Here is a 13,831-nt window from a genome sequence, read left to right as displayed (position 1 = left end):
CAAAAGCTTCAGGGTGGAGAAAAAGTGAATTGTTTTGGATTCTATAGGTTTTTACCCTGGCACTCATGATTGGTTGGCTCCAGGCGGTAGCCACCTTCACAGTGGCAGAGATACGACCCCTCAGTGTTTGAACAGGTACCATTTACACATCTGGTGTCATCCACACATTCATCTACATCTGAAAAAGCCAGCACACACACAATGGTTTTGAATGGACCATTTTAAAAGAATATTTCTCGTTGTCTAGACATCCAGCTCAAACGCTTCCTTCTCCCCCTGTTTTACTGCTGGACGGGGCATTTAAACCAACTCTGGCACCTCACTGGGCCCGGGGAGCATGCACAAATGTCCCACCAGAGGAAAAATAACATTGGCTCATATGTGAAACCCATTAGACACACAATCCCTTTCTTTCTCTCACTCTCTCTTGTGCTGCCAAACACTGGGGCTTTTCGACAAAACTACAGATTCATTTTGCTTAAACATCAGATAAATATCAACACAGAACGGCTGAGAATCAGGACAAACCACAGCAGGATGCATTGATGAGAAAATTTGTTTGTGTTCGTGTGTGTGTGTGTGTGTGTGTGTACATACCTTCACAGCCAGGCGGATCCCTGGTGGACTCAAAGCCGATGAAACACACACACAGGAATGAACCCTCTGTGTTCAAACACTCTCCGTTCGGGATGCACAGCGCCTCATCCTCACACTCGTCAACATCTATGAGGATGAAGGGATGAAATCAGTGAGTAATCAGTGTAAGACTTTCTTTATGGTGTACGGGATACTGTTTTCTATTTTTATAAAAGTTGTACATAAAATAGTATGAATTATTCAATAATATATATTAAAACATCAGTAGTCATCTACTGTATGTTCCATGTTTAATAAGGGAGTGGTATTCAGTTATCTTCCTGGAAATTAAACCGTTAATTAGATTTTTGAAGCTAATGTATAGTGAATATTTCCAACTTTTGGCAGTCTACTTAACCAGTTTAAAAAAAGAGCTAGAAACCAGGCATAATGTTGCTTTCTATTGCACTGGAAATAGGAGGTCAGGTCATGCGCTTTGCATAATGGGTAACAGTATTCAAAGCATTGAGCTGCCTGCTTTAAAAAACACACAGACACACACACACACACCAGCCTTAGTTGGTTTTCTAGTCATAGCTGGTTTAAGGTTAATCTCCCAGCCTGGCCAAGGTGGTGTTTAGCTTGGCAGCCAGCTGGTCTCCCAGCCTGATCAGCAGACAAATGCCCAAAACCTCTCTAAAACTAACTGAGTTTTTTTTTTTTTTTCAACAGAACAATGCTGTATACTTTACATTTTGGCAAATGTTGCAGCTCACCCATGTGCTGTAAGCACAGAAAATTCACAAAATGCTCTCAGAAGTTTGGATGTATTATATTGATCAAAAGTGAAAGCAAAGAGATTAATAGAAATAGAATTTCTAATTTTATTAGAATAATCTTAGCTTTCTATTAATTAAGCAATGCATCACCATTCCCACAACAGTACTAAGCAGCACTTACAATAATGATAATAATAAAATACTGTTTTATGTATCAAATTAATGTAGACCTGGTGAATGTGAGAGAATTCTTTCCAAAAACTTTTAAAACATTTTACCAAAACCTTTAAATGTTAGAGCACTATATTCTGCAAAAACAATATGAGTACTATATTAATATCCTATTCCAAACACAGCCTCTGTGCTGCGTGTGTGAGTTTGTTTGATGGATTGTCTCACCGTGGCAGCTGGTGCCGTTGACTTGTCTATATCCCTGCGGGCAATTGCACTGGTAAGAACCCAAGATATTGACACACTTCCCCACACCATCACAGGTCTGAGGTAACTCCAAACACTCATCCACATCTGTAAACATCCGCATATCTCACCATCACAAATACAATCAATTCCAGACACCCATGACATAAACACATGAATACATATCACACACTTTCGTACCGTCACATTGGTCTCCTGCGGACGACAACGTAAAGCCGGGCTCACAGTTGCAGATAAATGACCCCTCTGTGTTCTGACAGTGACCTTGTGTGCACACGTTGTCATCCTGGCATTCGTCAATGTCTGCGAGACAAAAAGTTGCTCATTTGCATTTTATCTGTTTTTGTTTGTAACACATAAAACCCATGTAAACCCATAACCAAGTAAAAGACAAAATTAAAATAACTCAATGAAACAAAAACAAAACAAAAGCAATAAACTAAACCAAAACACCAAAAAACTAAAAGAAACAAACCACCACCTTACAATTTGAAACACCTAAAAATAAAATACAAAAAAACAAGACTAGACAAAACCAAACAAAACACATCACAACTTAGGGAAATTCACAAGAGATGATAGTCACAAACAGACGAACAAAATCTTGCTAAACTGTAAACGGATAGTACCTGTGCAGGCCTTGGCATCATGAGTGAGCGAGAACCCTTCATCACATGCACAGATGAAATAGCCCTCCAGATTCAAGCACTGACCATGAGCGCACACTCTTTCATCCAAACACTCATTTATATCTGCACAGAGAAGGTCACGAACACAATACATCTGAAGAAAGACACCTCTGTGGGTCACATTTATAAAGGCCCTCTCATTTGTCAAAAAGTAGCTGTGCTAAACACATTGTATATAAGCAAACAAAAAAAATGCTTCTTACCAACACATTGGCCATTCCTCCCTTCATACCCATCCGGACATGGCGAACACATGAAAGAGCCCAGAGTGTTATAGCAGAGACCAGATGGACACACTTTCCCATCCTGACATTCATCGATATCTACATAGAAATAATACGAAAAAAACAGACACAAAACAACACACAATTTTATGATATCCATCCAGCAAAGGGTCTGCACATGCTGGCTGTGAAGGTTTGATAGGAGGGTCTGTTCTTATGAATGGGTGTTATTGCTGTCCTACTGTTAGGAGAACAGGAAACAATCGACTAAAAGCTAATTTTATTCTCCATCTCTCTGTTAGACCATTATTAATGAAGTTACTTGAAGAAAACCATCTTAACTGCGAAAGCACTACACCATGCCCGCTTCCTTCTGCAAATTCATCCATTCACCTTTATTACTGCTTCCAACGGGAGCCAAAGTCACTTCATTTCTACACTGAATGGATGTGTTACAATAAAACAGTTAAAGTGTGAAAACACATCACCTAGTCACAACCAAAAGAGATTTTTAAAGAGCTTTACATTAGATAAGACAGCTGCATTTTCAGTAACCAAAAAATATTTGTTCTGGGCATGTTTGGTGCTCAAATAGGAGAGGTTTGAATCTGGATTGTAATTCTATTACAAGTACAATCTTACATAATCAAAGAGTAAAATCTGAAAAGTAATCTGTCTCATACTGTAGGCTAGCTTAGGAGCAAACAAACAAACAACGCCCCGATTCCGTAGCAGTTTCACTAATTCTAGATTGTGGAATAAAAGTGGGACAAATTCCTAAAAGGAAAAGTTAAACCAGTTTACTGGAACAGATTACTGGAACAGTTAAACCGGTTAACCAGAGAAACCAATGTGCTGGCCATATCAGTTCAAATGGATGTAATGAGTAACTCTGGGCAAAAGCTTCCGGATGTCTTGTACTCTGGATTTCCTAATGTGAGGAGAAGATGTGTTTTCCAAGTACCGTGAACATTTCCTCATCTGCAGCGGCAGCGCTGAGGTATTTGGGTGACTCGGTTGAGGGTACGATAATACCTCTCTTCTTCCTCCACAAACCTCAAAGTGTGTCACAGGGAGGGGGTTTCTACCTCGTCTGCAAACCCTGAAAACCAGCTAATGACACACACACACAGGATGTGTTTGGAGTTGAGAAAGAGCTGTGCCTGTATTTAGACGACCACATTGCGGTTTAAGACCAAAAGCAGACTTCATATGAGTGCTGATCTGTCTGGATCAAAATAAGAGCCAAGAAAGTGGAGGAGAAAACTGCAAATGGCTCATGAGGAAAGACACAGAGCTCCAAACTGGTCATTTTTTTACTTCTAACATGCCCACAAAATAAATAACAGATAATAAAAAAATTCTAAAAAATTACATTAAAAAAAATAAAAATAATTTATAAGTAAATGTATATGTACCAGTCCAATGGGGCCTATTGTGAACCCTACTTTGACTCAGTTTGTTAGTGTATATGGGTGAGTTTATATGGGACAGAGTATTGTAATTACCGGAGCAGCTGGTGCCCTGCTCGTGGGGCATGAAGCCAGAATAACACGCACACAGGAATCCGCCTGGAGTGTTCTGACAGTGACCATTAGCACACGAACTCGGGCTCTCCGCACACTCGTCGACATCTGTCAAAAATAATCATCAAGTAATCAATGGATCCGTCTTACAAGCTATAAAATTATGGACTAAGGCATAGACTAAAATGGTGTCTGATGAAGAGAAAAGGAGTAAAATCATATATAAATAGTCATTCTTCCACATAATCACTCCATTTCTATTAACATAAAATGCGCAGTCACGAAATATTTTCCTGGTTTTGCCTAAAGCTCATTTAATTCGTTTTAGATTATTAGATGTGACATTATGGTGACCAATACGCCTTTTTCGTTAAAACATTATAATTCCATTCTCATTGTTTAGACTTTATTTTGATGGCCCCCTTTGTAGACTAAAAACATTCTGTAGGACATTCTGTAGACTAAAAGTAATGTTGCACCTACTGTATAATACATGCCAACTAACTTTAATTAAGAGTATTAGTAGACTATTAGAGGTAGGGTAAGGAGAATAAGGGGTTAGGGTTAGGAGAATAAGTTGACATGTACTTGGAAAATTAGTAGAATGTCGGTTGGGGGACCATCAAAATAAAATGTATTAGTAGACAGGATACTAATACACTACTGTGGCAAGCAGCGAGTGTTAATGAGCGTCGCCTGAAGGTCCAGCATCAACAGAATGTCTGAAGGGGATCATCAAAATAAAGTGAATAAAGTATTATAATTTATAATTTACTCTCAAGGCATTGCGAATCTGAATGACCTTCATTATTAGGTGGAACAAAAAAAGAAAGTATTGGGAAAATTTTATTTTTTTCCCTCTCCTTTTTTTTTTTTTTTTTTTTGCCAATGGGACCCAATTTTGTTTTGGACCCCATTGACGTTCATTGTGTAAACAAAAACATTTACAACATTTTCAAAATACCTTTACAGTTGAATCATTGACTGACAATATCAAACAGATGTATGATGGATTCATGGATGCATTACATAAGCAAAATAACCACTGTATTGAATCAAAATTCCAGGTCTTGGTAGAGATAAAGCATAAACTACAGTATCAATATTGTTTATATTGTTTAACCTTTGACTTCTCACCTACACATGTGGTGCCCTCACTGTCTGTTCTATAGCCGTCATCACAGATGCATGTGTAGCTGTCAGCAGTGTTATAACAGATTCCTGCACCACAAATATCAGGTCTCACTTGACACTCGTCAATCTCTATGAAGAGAGAGAGAGAGAGAGAGAGAGAGAGAGAGAGAGAGAGAGAGAGAGAGAGAGAGAGAGAGAGAGAGAGAGAGAGAGAGAGAGAGAGAGAGAGAGAGAGAGATGGAAGAACAAGCTCACTTTGGATTTTGCTATCTTGAAAAATGCCCATAGGGAAACAAAAGAGAGAGGTTTCTAGCACTTAAATGATTGATTTTAGTTTTACTGTATCATTTTTAATTTATTTATACAAAATAGTATATATTTTAAATATGGACTATTTATCATTTATTGGCCATAACATTAATATATATATATATATATATATATATATATATATATGCACTTACAGTATTAGTATAATTGTGCATCCCAGATATATAGTACATGGATAGATGAGACTCACCTGCCAGTTGGGTTGGGGAGATGTTCTGACTTTCTCTGGAGGGCAGAATTTCTACTGGAGCAGGTGGTGACACCTTCTCCACCACCTCTGGAGAGTGACAAGGAATGGAGCAACATAAGAAGAGAAAGAAAAGAGATGTAAGACATTCCACAATCAAAGTACAGCACATTCCATGAACAAGATTTGTTACAAAACAAACAAATCAAAATAGCTAATCACATCAACCCATCGTTGTCATCATCTGGATTTGTTAGTTGAGGCCCTTATACCTCAATTTAAACAGCACTTCAGAAAACTTTGCATAAACCAGTGGGTTGACTATAACATTTAAAGAGGTGAAGAGGTCTTGTGCAGTACAAGTGGGACTGAGACCTGGGAGGGAAGGCTTCATCCTGATTGTAGATACCCCAGGTGACAGCTGGGCCTGTCCAGGCGGTATAATTGACCTATCAACACTCATGTGGGTAAAAAACTCCTTCAAACAGATAAGAAACGACACACAGTAATTGACTGATCCACAAAGAGCAAATTTATTGGCAACTAAGCAAAAGGGTAAGCTGCTTCTGCTCTGACTGGATGGGGCAGAGCTGTCAATCTGTCCCAAATGGCACACTTGATGCACACTCTTTCTAATTTCATAAAGGTTCTCAAGAGTGCTCCCCTGAGAAAAGGCCACACTGATGTAAACTATTATCTCACATTCTATGCAGAATTATGTTGACAAAGTGCTTAGGGTGGCATTTGGGACAGAGTCAGTTAAGTGGAAGAAAGCCATATGCAATCTCACAGATCTACAACCATGCCCTCTTCTCTCTCTCTCTCTCTCTCTCTCTCTCTCTCTCTCTATCTCTCTCTCTCTCTCTCTTACACACACACACGCACAAACCCTCTCGATTTAGTTATTAGTACTGTCTGACCCTTAAATTGTAAAAATTGTGTTTTTTTTCTGGGAAAAAATCTGGTGTTCTTCAGATTGCCACACTGGTAGAACCCTTCAGAAAACAGCCCAGGACCAACTTTGAAGGATCCTCAAATATTAGTATACATTTCAAGTGTAACAAAACCTAACAGGGTTACTGGTGGAATCATTGACAAGCTTTGGAGTTATTGAAGGAGCTTATGTTTTTCATTTTGTTCATTTCTCAGAGAACTGCATTTTTGATAGGGTGCCTATAGAGGTTCTTCAAAGGGTTCCTCGAGTGGGGCAGTCTTGGGAACCAAGTACTTTTCATTTTTAAAATCATATGCTGTTGGGTGGTAAAATATGTTGTTTTCCCCCACAAACAGACCAGAAACATTAAAATAAGCCTCCTTATCACATCTGAAAACCATGCTTTAAACTGAGCTATTAAAGACCTGACCACATTGAAAGATCTTCCCTAATTACTCCAATCAAGAGTGATTTTTACTTTTTAAGTCCTTTTGAAATAATTTACATCTTTTTTATCTATCTTTTATAAATTGAAGACATTTATTATATGCAAATCAAACACTGCATGTCTAAACCCACTTAAACTACAAAATCTTAAAAACTAGTTCTAAATGTTAACATTGCCTGGACAAATATGAATATTAAAAACACAGTAACATCAATCATACACAAAGCGAAGGACACATAATGACATACACACAGAATGCAGAGCGCACAGAGCAGTCATGCAATAGTGATGACATGACGGTGTCATGCTTTGGATGTCTTTCTAAAATGTTTTTAGCTGCCATTTTGTAGTGCTGCTTTGACGTGTGCGTGAAAGCAACAGCATCAGCATCAGCTGTGCAGCATATTTAGCAGATTTATACTGCTTTATAAAACCCAACCTACCTGGCGGGGAACTGTGGGAACTGTGCAGCAGACCATTACGTCATATAAAAACACAAAAATAAACTGTCACACAAAGCTGTGAAACAAAGAGTCATACCATTTTTGTGAATTGATCAATAAAGTAGTGCTGGCAACTATGCTTCTGAATTAAGATAAATAAAATAATAAATTAAATTAAATTAGATTCAATTTTTGGTCATGTAGTGTGTAAGATGGTAAACTTCAGTGGACCAACTTTAGTACCAGAGCGACTTTGAAACACAAACTCCCAGCAACAGGACAAAACTTATTAAAGCCCAAGGACAAATTCTTTCTCTCTTAACCTGGCCCACCTCCACCGCACATTTCAGCAGTGCAATGCTTTTATGGGCTGCTTTTGCAGAGAGGCTATAAAAATCTATGCAGTTCATTTTGTGCGAGAGAAGTGAAAGGAGAAAATATGATGTGATGCACTGATCTTCTGGAATCCTTCATCAGCTTTGACATTGGTTTTGCAAGGTGGAAGCAAAGCTAATGACTCTCTTCCTCATGCCAAAGAGAGAACAGTTCTGTGTTCACTTTCTATAGGAACAACAGAGGCTTGGCTACATTTTGGATCTCAGTCTTCTCCAGAGTCCAGACAAATGCCAAGTCTCATTCAATTGCCTGGTGCCAAGTGTACATGTGATGACATTTAAAGGAGAAGAAAAGAAGGACAGGGAAAAAGGTGAAAGAGTTCTTTGTGTGTATGTGTCTCTTCTTCATAAAAACTCATCCAGGCAGGCCATCAAGTAAATAAACTTTATATCACAAACCCAATGGCAGATTTCCTTGAACACATGTATGTGATATTCTGCATGAGGCAAATAAAACATACAAACCCCAATGTCTGCATATTCACAGACAGAATTCAGACAGTTGGACAAGCCCTTCAAAAATAGAACAGCTTAAAGTCATTCATAGTTTTTGTCCTGTGTGGCTATAACTTGTGAAACTCACCAGGTAGCTGCCTCTCTGTGATGCCGAAAGCTTCCACGGGCTGCTGTAAGGTGGGAAAGGGCACGGGAGGGTCCATAGGCACTTGGTGTGTAATGATGGGCTTGTTCTGCCCCTGACCATCTGTCTGGCTGTGCCCATTAGGCGGTTTGGGCTTGTAAATGTACGGTGTGGTGACATGGTATCCCATACCTCCAGGACAAATGTCTTTAAAAGCAGCTAAGAGAGAAAGAAAGAAAAAAAAAATGATTCTGATGATTCTGTCAATCAGTTTGTGCATCCTATCAATCTATCTATCTGCCTGTTCATCCATCCATCCATCCATCCATCCATCCATCCATCCGTGCATCCATCCATCCTTCCATCAATCCATGAATTATCAATCTATCTATCCATATGTCCGCACGTCCATCCATCCATCTGTCGTCTATCTGTCTATCTATCATCTTTTTATCATCTGTCTTTCCATCTGTCCATCCATCTGTCCATCCATCTATCCATCCATCCATCCATCCATCCATCCATCCATCCATCCATCCATCCATCCATCCATCCATCCATCCATCCATCCATCCATCCATCCATCCATCCATCCATCCATCCATCCATCCATCCATCCATCCATCCATCTATCTATCTATCTATCTATCTATCTATCTATCTATCTATCTATCTATCTATCTATCTATCTATCTATCTATCTATCTATCTATCTATCTATCTATCTATCTATCTGTCTATCTATATATCAAGCAATTAAAATTGATTTAAATGAACAATGAGACAAAGCAACACTAAACAAATATAAAGTAAATAAAAAAACTTGTCATTAAAAAAAAAATAATGCATTGGATATGTGGAGACTGAATCATTCTTGTTGCCCAAAACTTGGGTGTAAACATTTTCCTTACCAACGAATACTGTAAAGCAAAATGCTGTCCCTTAATTTAGTGACTGCTCGAATGCAGGTCTCACAGGAAGGCAAATACAAAAATAATATAAGATGCATGTATGAAATCGAAATATCTACAAGAGAACTAACAAAAAGAGAGTGATGGCGTGTAAAAGCGTCTACGTAGAAGAGCTGTGGAACACACATGCAAACCACAATGAATTGGAGGACAGAGAGGGAACGATACCAGTAGAATGGGTGGGGCTTATAGAGGGCGTGTCTCAGGTAGCTTACCTGTCCCAGGTAGGGGGCAGCGGTCACAATGAGGACCCCAGGCCTTGCCCACACTACAACAGCACAACTGTTTACTCAGCTGACTGGACACAGGGTGCAAGCACTGCTTCCCCGGACTGACAAATCGGAAGCAATCACCCTTCTCCTCGCGAAGAGCAGGTGTTTCGGCTGGTTACCATGGAGATGGAAGGAGGAAGTGAGGGGAGGAGTGTGCACGGTGTATGACACAAACATGGAAGAGAAAGAGAAATAGAGAAGAGAAAAGAGATTCCCTTCACCTTGTGTTCCATCTATGCATAACTACAATGCCATAACAAAAAAAAACAACTGCTCCAATATAACCACATTAAAACAGAGTGAAGGGGACAGTGTATCATCGTGAATGAAAAGTGATACAGTTTTACAGACACAAGATATAAAAGAACACAGGACAAGAATACAAACTAACAGTGCAAAGAGGACAATTAAGCAGGAAGCATTTAAGTAAGGTTATTTATAAGGCTTAGTACATCATAGGCTCTTGATATAAGGAATCTGCTTACATACATTAAACATCAAAATTTCATTCATTTAAAGTCTATTTAACCCTACCAAGTATCATGGGGTGAAAAACACTCAATATAGCAGAGCATTCTCCATCTCCACATAAGAAAATCATCATCAGAAAAGTGGCAATGGTTTACTGAAAGAAAGTGCATGAGTAAATTAATTAATTCTCTTATCTCCTCTGAAAAAAAGGACATGACAGCATGTTCCAGAGGTATAATTTGGCAAATGCTACCTTCCAAGAGAAGGATCGGCCTCTATATTTATCACAATAACACAGACAGCACACTTAGGTTACCTCATTAAATCACAGAGAAAGCTTGAGTGTGTGTTTGTGCCCCACTGACCGACCGCACAAAGGATTCAAGCTCATTTCAACCTCGCCTGAACAGCAGAGAATCTTCCGCTCTTGTGACAGTCACAGTTAGTGTTAGAAGCCATGTTAAATCATGCTGCTAGCTAGACTAATCAGCATATCTTACTGGTCTGAGCTGAAGTGATGGACTAAATCCATTTACACTGGTAGAGTAGGTACATTTGTTTTTGAACAGGTAAGCATGGAAACAGAAGGAACATGCCAAAGACATCAGCCATTCAAGTTTGCCAGAGATGAGGAGAGGAGAGGAGAGGCTTACGGAAGCAGGTGGTCAGGGAGGGGTCAGGCACAAATCCTGGGTTGCAGATACACCTGAAGCTGCCCATGGTATTGATGCAGTTTCCATTGGGACAAACACCTTGAATCTGGCATTCATCGACATCTGAGGGTGATAACAAACATTAGGAAATTATTTTCATCTTCCTTGATGAAAGTGAAAATATGGAACACAAAAGATGAAAATATCACAAAATATGATATTTTGAAGAATGTTTCATGTCAAAACAGGAAGGGATTTTTCAATCTTCTTTTGACAGTAGAAGAAAAGAGACTTGAGATGCAAACACATTATACACTGAACAAAATTATAAACGCAACACTTTTGCTTTTGTCAACCATTTTTCATGAGCTAAACTCAAAGATCCAAGACTTTTTTCTATGTACACAAAAGGCCTATTTCTCTCAAATATTGTTCATAAATCTGTCTAAATCTGTGTTAGTGAGCACTTCTCCTTTGCCGAGATAATCCATTCAACCTCAAAGTCAAAGATGTGGCATATCAAGATGCTGATTAGACAATGTGATTATTGCACAGGTGTGCCTTAGGCTGGCCACAATAAAAGGCCACTCTAAAATGTGCAGTTTTACTGAGAAATAGAAAAAGGAACATACAAGTACACGCACACGTAGGGTTTTTGTGTTTTATGAGGACTCTCCATAGATATGATATTATACTGTATACACTTTATATTCTATCTCTTAGCTCAAACCCTACACCTAAACCTAACCCTTACAGAAAGCATTCAGCATTTTTACACACACACACTTACCACACTAAAATTTCTCCAAGAGGCCATTGAGTGCAAGTTAAGGGTGTGGGCAGTCATCATTCCCAGATTCCCAGCACTTAAGTTGGGACACAGATCCAACAAATGTCCCAATGCAATGGTAATGTGTTCATGATTACAGTGATTCTCATGCAGAGAGGGCATATGCTCAATCCCTCAAGCATCACAACATCTGCACCAGAACACAAACCGGCCCAGAGGAGTTGTCAATCACAGCAATGACATCACAATGTCTCCACTATATACAAGGATACCTTAAGAAATCCAAATGGGCAAACTCACTAAACGACTGCTTCACTTTGTTACATATTATTTCAGCTACCTGTGTCTAATTCACTAACCACCCTCAAATCCGTTTAAAAAATGTGCTGATACAGTACTGCACCATGAGTGCTGAAGTACTGAAGATAACTTATTTGTTTCCATGCAAAATACCTCTTTCTATGTAAATGATGCTTATTAGAGATGGCTAAACTAATTTAGCTTAGTTGCAAAAATAAAACAATAAGTTCAATGTAAATACATTTATGAGGTAAAAAGAAAAACAATATACAAAATAATTAGAGCAAAAAAAAAAAATGGGATTAAAAGTAAAATTAACAAAAGTTCAGTGACTAAAAATGTATGTGGACAAGGCGTATTATTCTCCATCAGAAATGTTTATGAAAGCATAAACCTGCCAATGAGGACAGGATTATGACTAATGACAGGAAGAGATTCCTGTCATTAGGCAGAACACCCTAACCACAGGAGACCCATCTACTTATGCTATAAAAGCTTTGGCATGACGCAAATAAGCGCCAAAGGTTTAGTGGGACCCTCAGGCTGTGTTATCAGGACAATGATTAAGTACAAACTTAACGGCACTCTGAGCGTAAACTAGCCTCAGAGAACAGTACATGATGAAATATTTATTAAGATATAGAGTCCATAGTATCAGGTCTGTTTATTAAAACGTTCTACATACCTACTCATGCTATGCAAATGCTGTGAAGAAATTAAAGCAGCACTACAGCTACAAAAATAGTACTCTTGAGAAATGTAGAAAAGACCACATGACCAGCTGCTCTGCTTTTTCAGACCATAAACAAGAAATGGCTTAGCAATTTTAATGAGAGCAATACCTCATATAAAAATGACATTAGGCTTATTTTATAGTTGATTAGAGACCATAACTTATTGTTAACAGTAATATCCATTTATTACTTATCTTAATCAAGGTTTTATCTCTATTGACCCAGAGTGCCTGCAGCCAGGCCACACGCTGGGCACTTCCCCATTACACAGCCAACTTCACTTTTAGCTGCGGTTCAGCTCTGGGTTTGGCAGACTGAAGCAGCTGGTGGTGGCTGCTAACAGCAGATGTGTTTGGCTGTAGGTGTGTGGAGATTAAATATCTAACCCACCCCAAACTTTAAGATTTTTCAAAACATAATTAAGAGTGCAATTTTATAGTTAATTAAAAGGAATCCTGAGGTTATTTTTATTTACAACAGCGATATACACTCCCCATCCCACATCTGGCTTTATCTCATTCTTATTATTCTTTATAAAGAAATATTACTGACATGCAAAACAAAAGTTTACTTTGCAAAATCATTCATTCACAATATATGGCAGGACGTGTGTTACTTCACTTCGATTCTATAAGCTGAGCAAAACCCCTGAAATCTTTCTGGCTGTTGGCCCTGATATGTTGGATCTCCAGCTCCAACTTCAACATAGATTACGAAGATCTATCAAAGATGCCACCTGTCTCTCCTCCCGTCTGTCCTCATAACCATTAAAGAGAGTCTTCTCTGTGATCGAGCTCGGACACCGTTTTAAAATGGCAATTTAATAAAAGGAACATTACATGGCGTATGTGACCAGTTGCGGCATGCAGAGGCCAGTGGGGTCGATATTAATTATATACAGTATGTGATACTAACACATGGGCCCTGTCCCAAAAGGTTGCTTGCGAGCACCACAAA

At 38.8% G+C, this 13,831-nt stretch overlaps 1 protein-coding gene across 6 annotated transcripts in view; it reads right to left on the bottom strand.

The window, feature by feature from the left end:
- Positions 1-13,831, bottom strand: part of ltbp1 (latent transforming growth factor beta binding protein 1) — an 80,652-nt gene that overhangs the window by 18,521 nt on the left and 48,300 nt on the right. For 2 of the 6 annotated variants that reach the window (XM_089120333.1, XM_039669488.2), the window contains exons 10-23: positions 11,051-11,173; positions 9,870-10,037; positions 8,687-8,902; positions 7,709-7,728; positions 6,259-6,361; positions 5,887-5,973; positions 5,370-5,495; positions 4,215-4,340; positions 2,686-2,805; positions 2,423-2,545; positions 1,974-2,096; positions 1,755-1,880; positions 598-723; positions 56-178 (exon numbers count right to left, since the gene is read on the bottom strand). In XM_089120333.1, coding sequence (XP_088976459.1) covers positions 56-178; positions 598-723; positions 1,755-1,880; positions 1,974-2,096; positions 2,423-2,545; positions 2,686-2,805; positions 4,215-4,340; positions 5,370-5,495; positions 5,887-5,973; positions 6,259-6,361; positions 7,709-7,728; positions 8,687-8,902; positions 9,870-10,037; positions 11,051-11,173 — 1,710 coding nt within the window. The remainder of the gene's footprint in view (positions 1-55; positions 179-597; positions 724-1,754; positions 1,881-1,973; positions 2,097-2,422; positions 2,546-2,685; positions 2,806-4,214; positions 4,341-5,369; positions 5,496-5,886; positions 5,974-6,258; positions 6,362-7,708; positions 7,729-8,686; positions 8,903-9,869; positions 10,038-11,050; positions 11,174-13,831) is intronic. The other 4 variants (XM_039669508.2, XM_039669506.2, XM_039669499.2 and 1 more) reach the window with 4 other exon arrangements.

The sequence above is a fragment of the Pimephales promelas genome, chromosome 15 (genome assembly GCF_988280905.1).
Source record: "Pimephales promelas chromosome 15, fPimPro1.hap1.1, whole genome shotgun sequence".
Taxonomy (NCBI): Eukaryota; Metazoa; Chordata; class Actinopteri; order Cypriniformes; family Leuciscidae; genus Pimephales; species Pimephales promelas.
The sequence above is the reverse complement of the archived record's forward strand: the minus strand, read 5'-3'. Positions and strand labels throughout refer to the sequence as shown.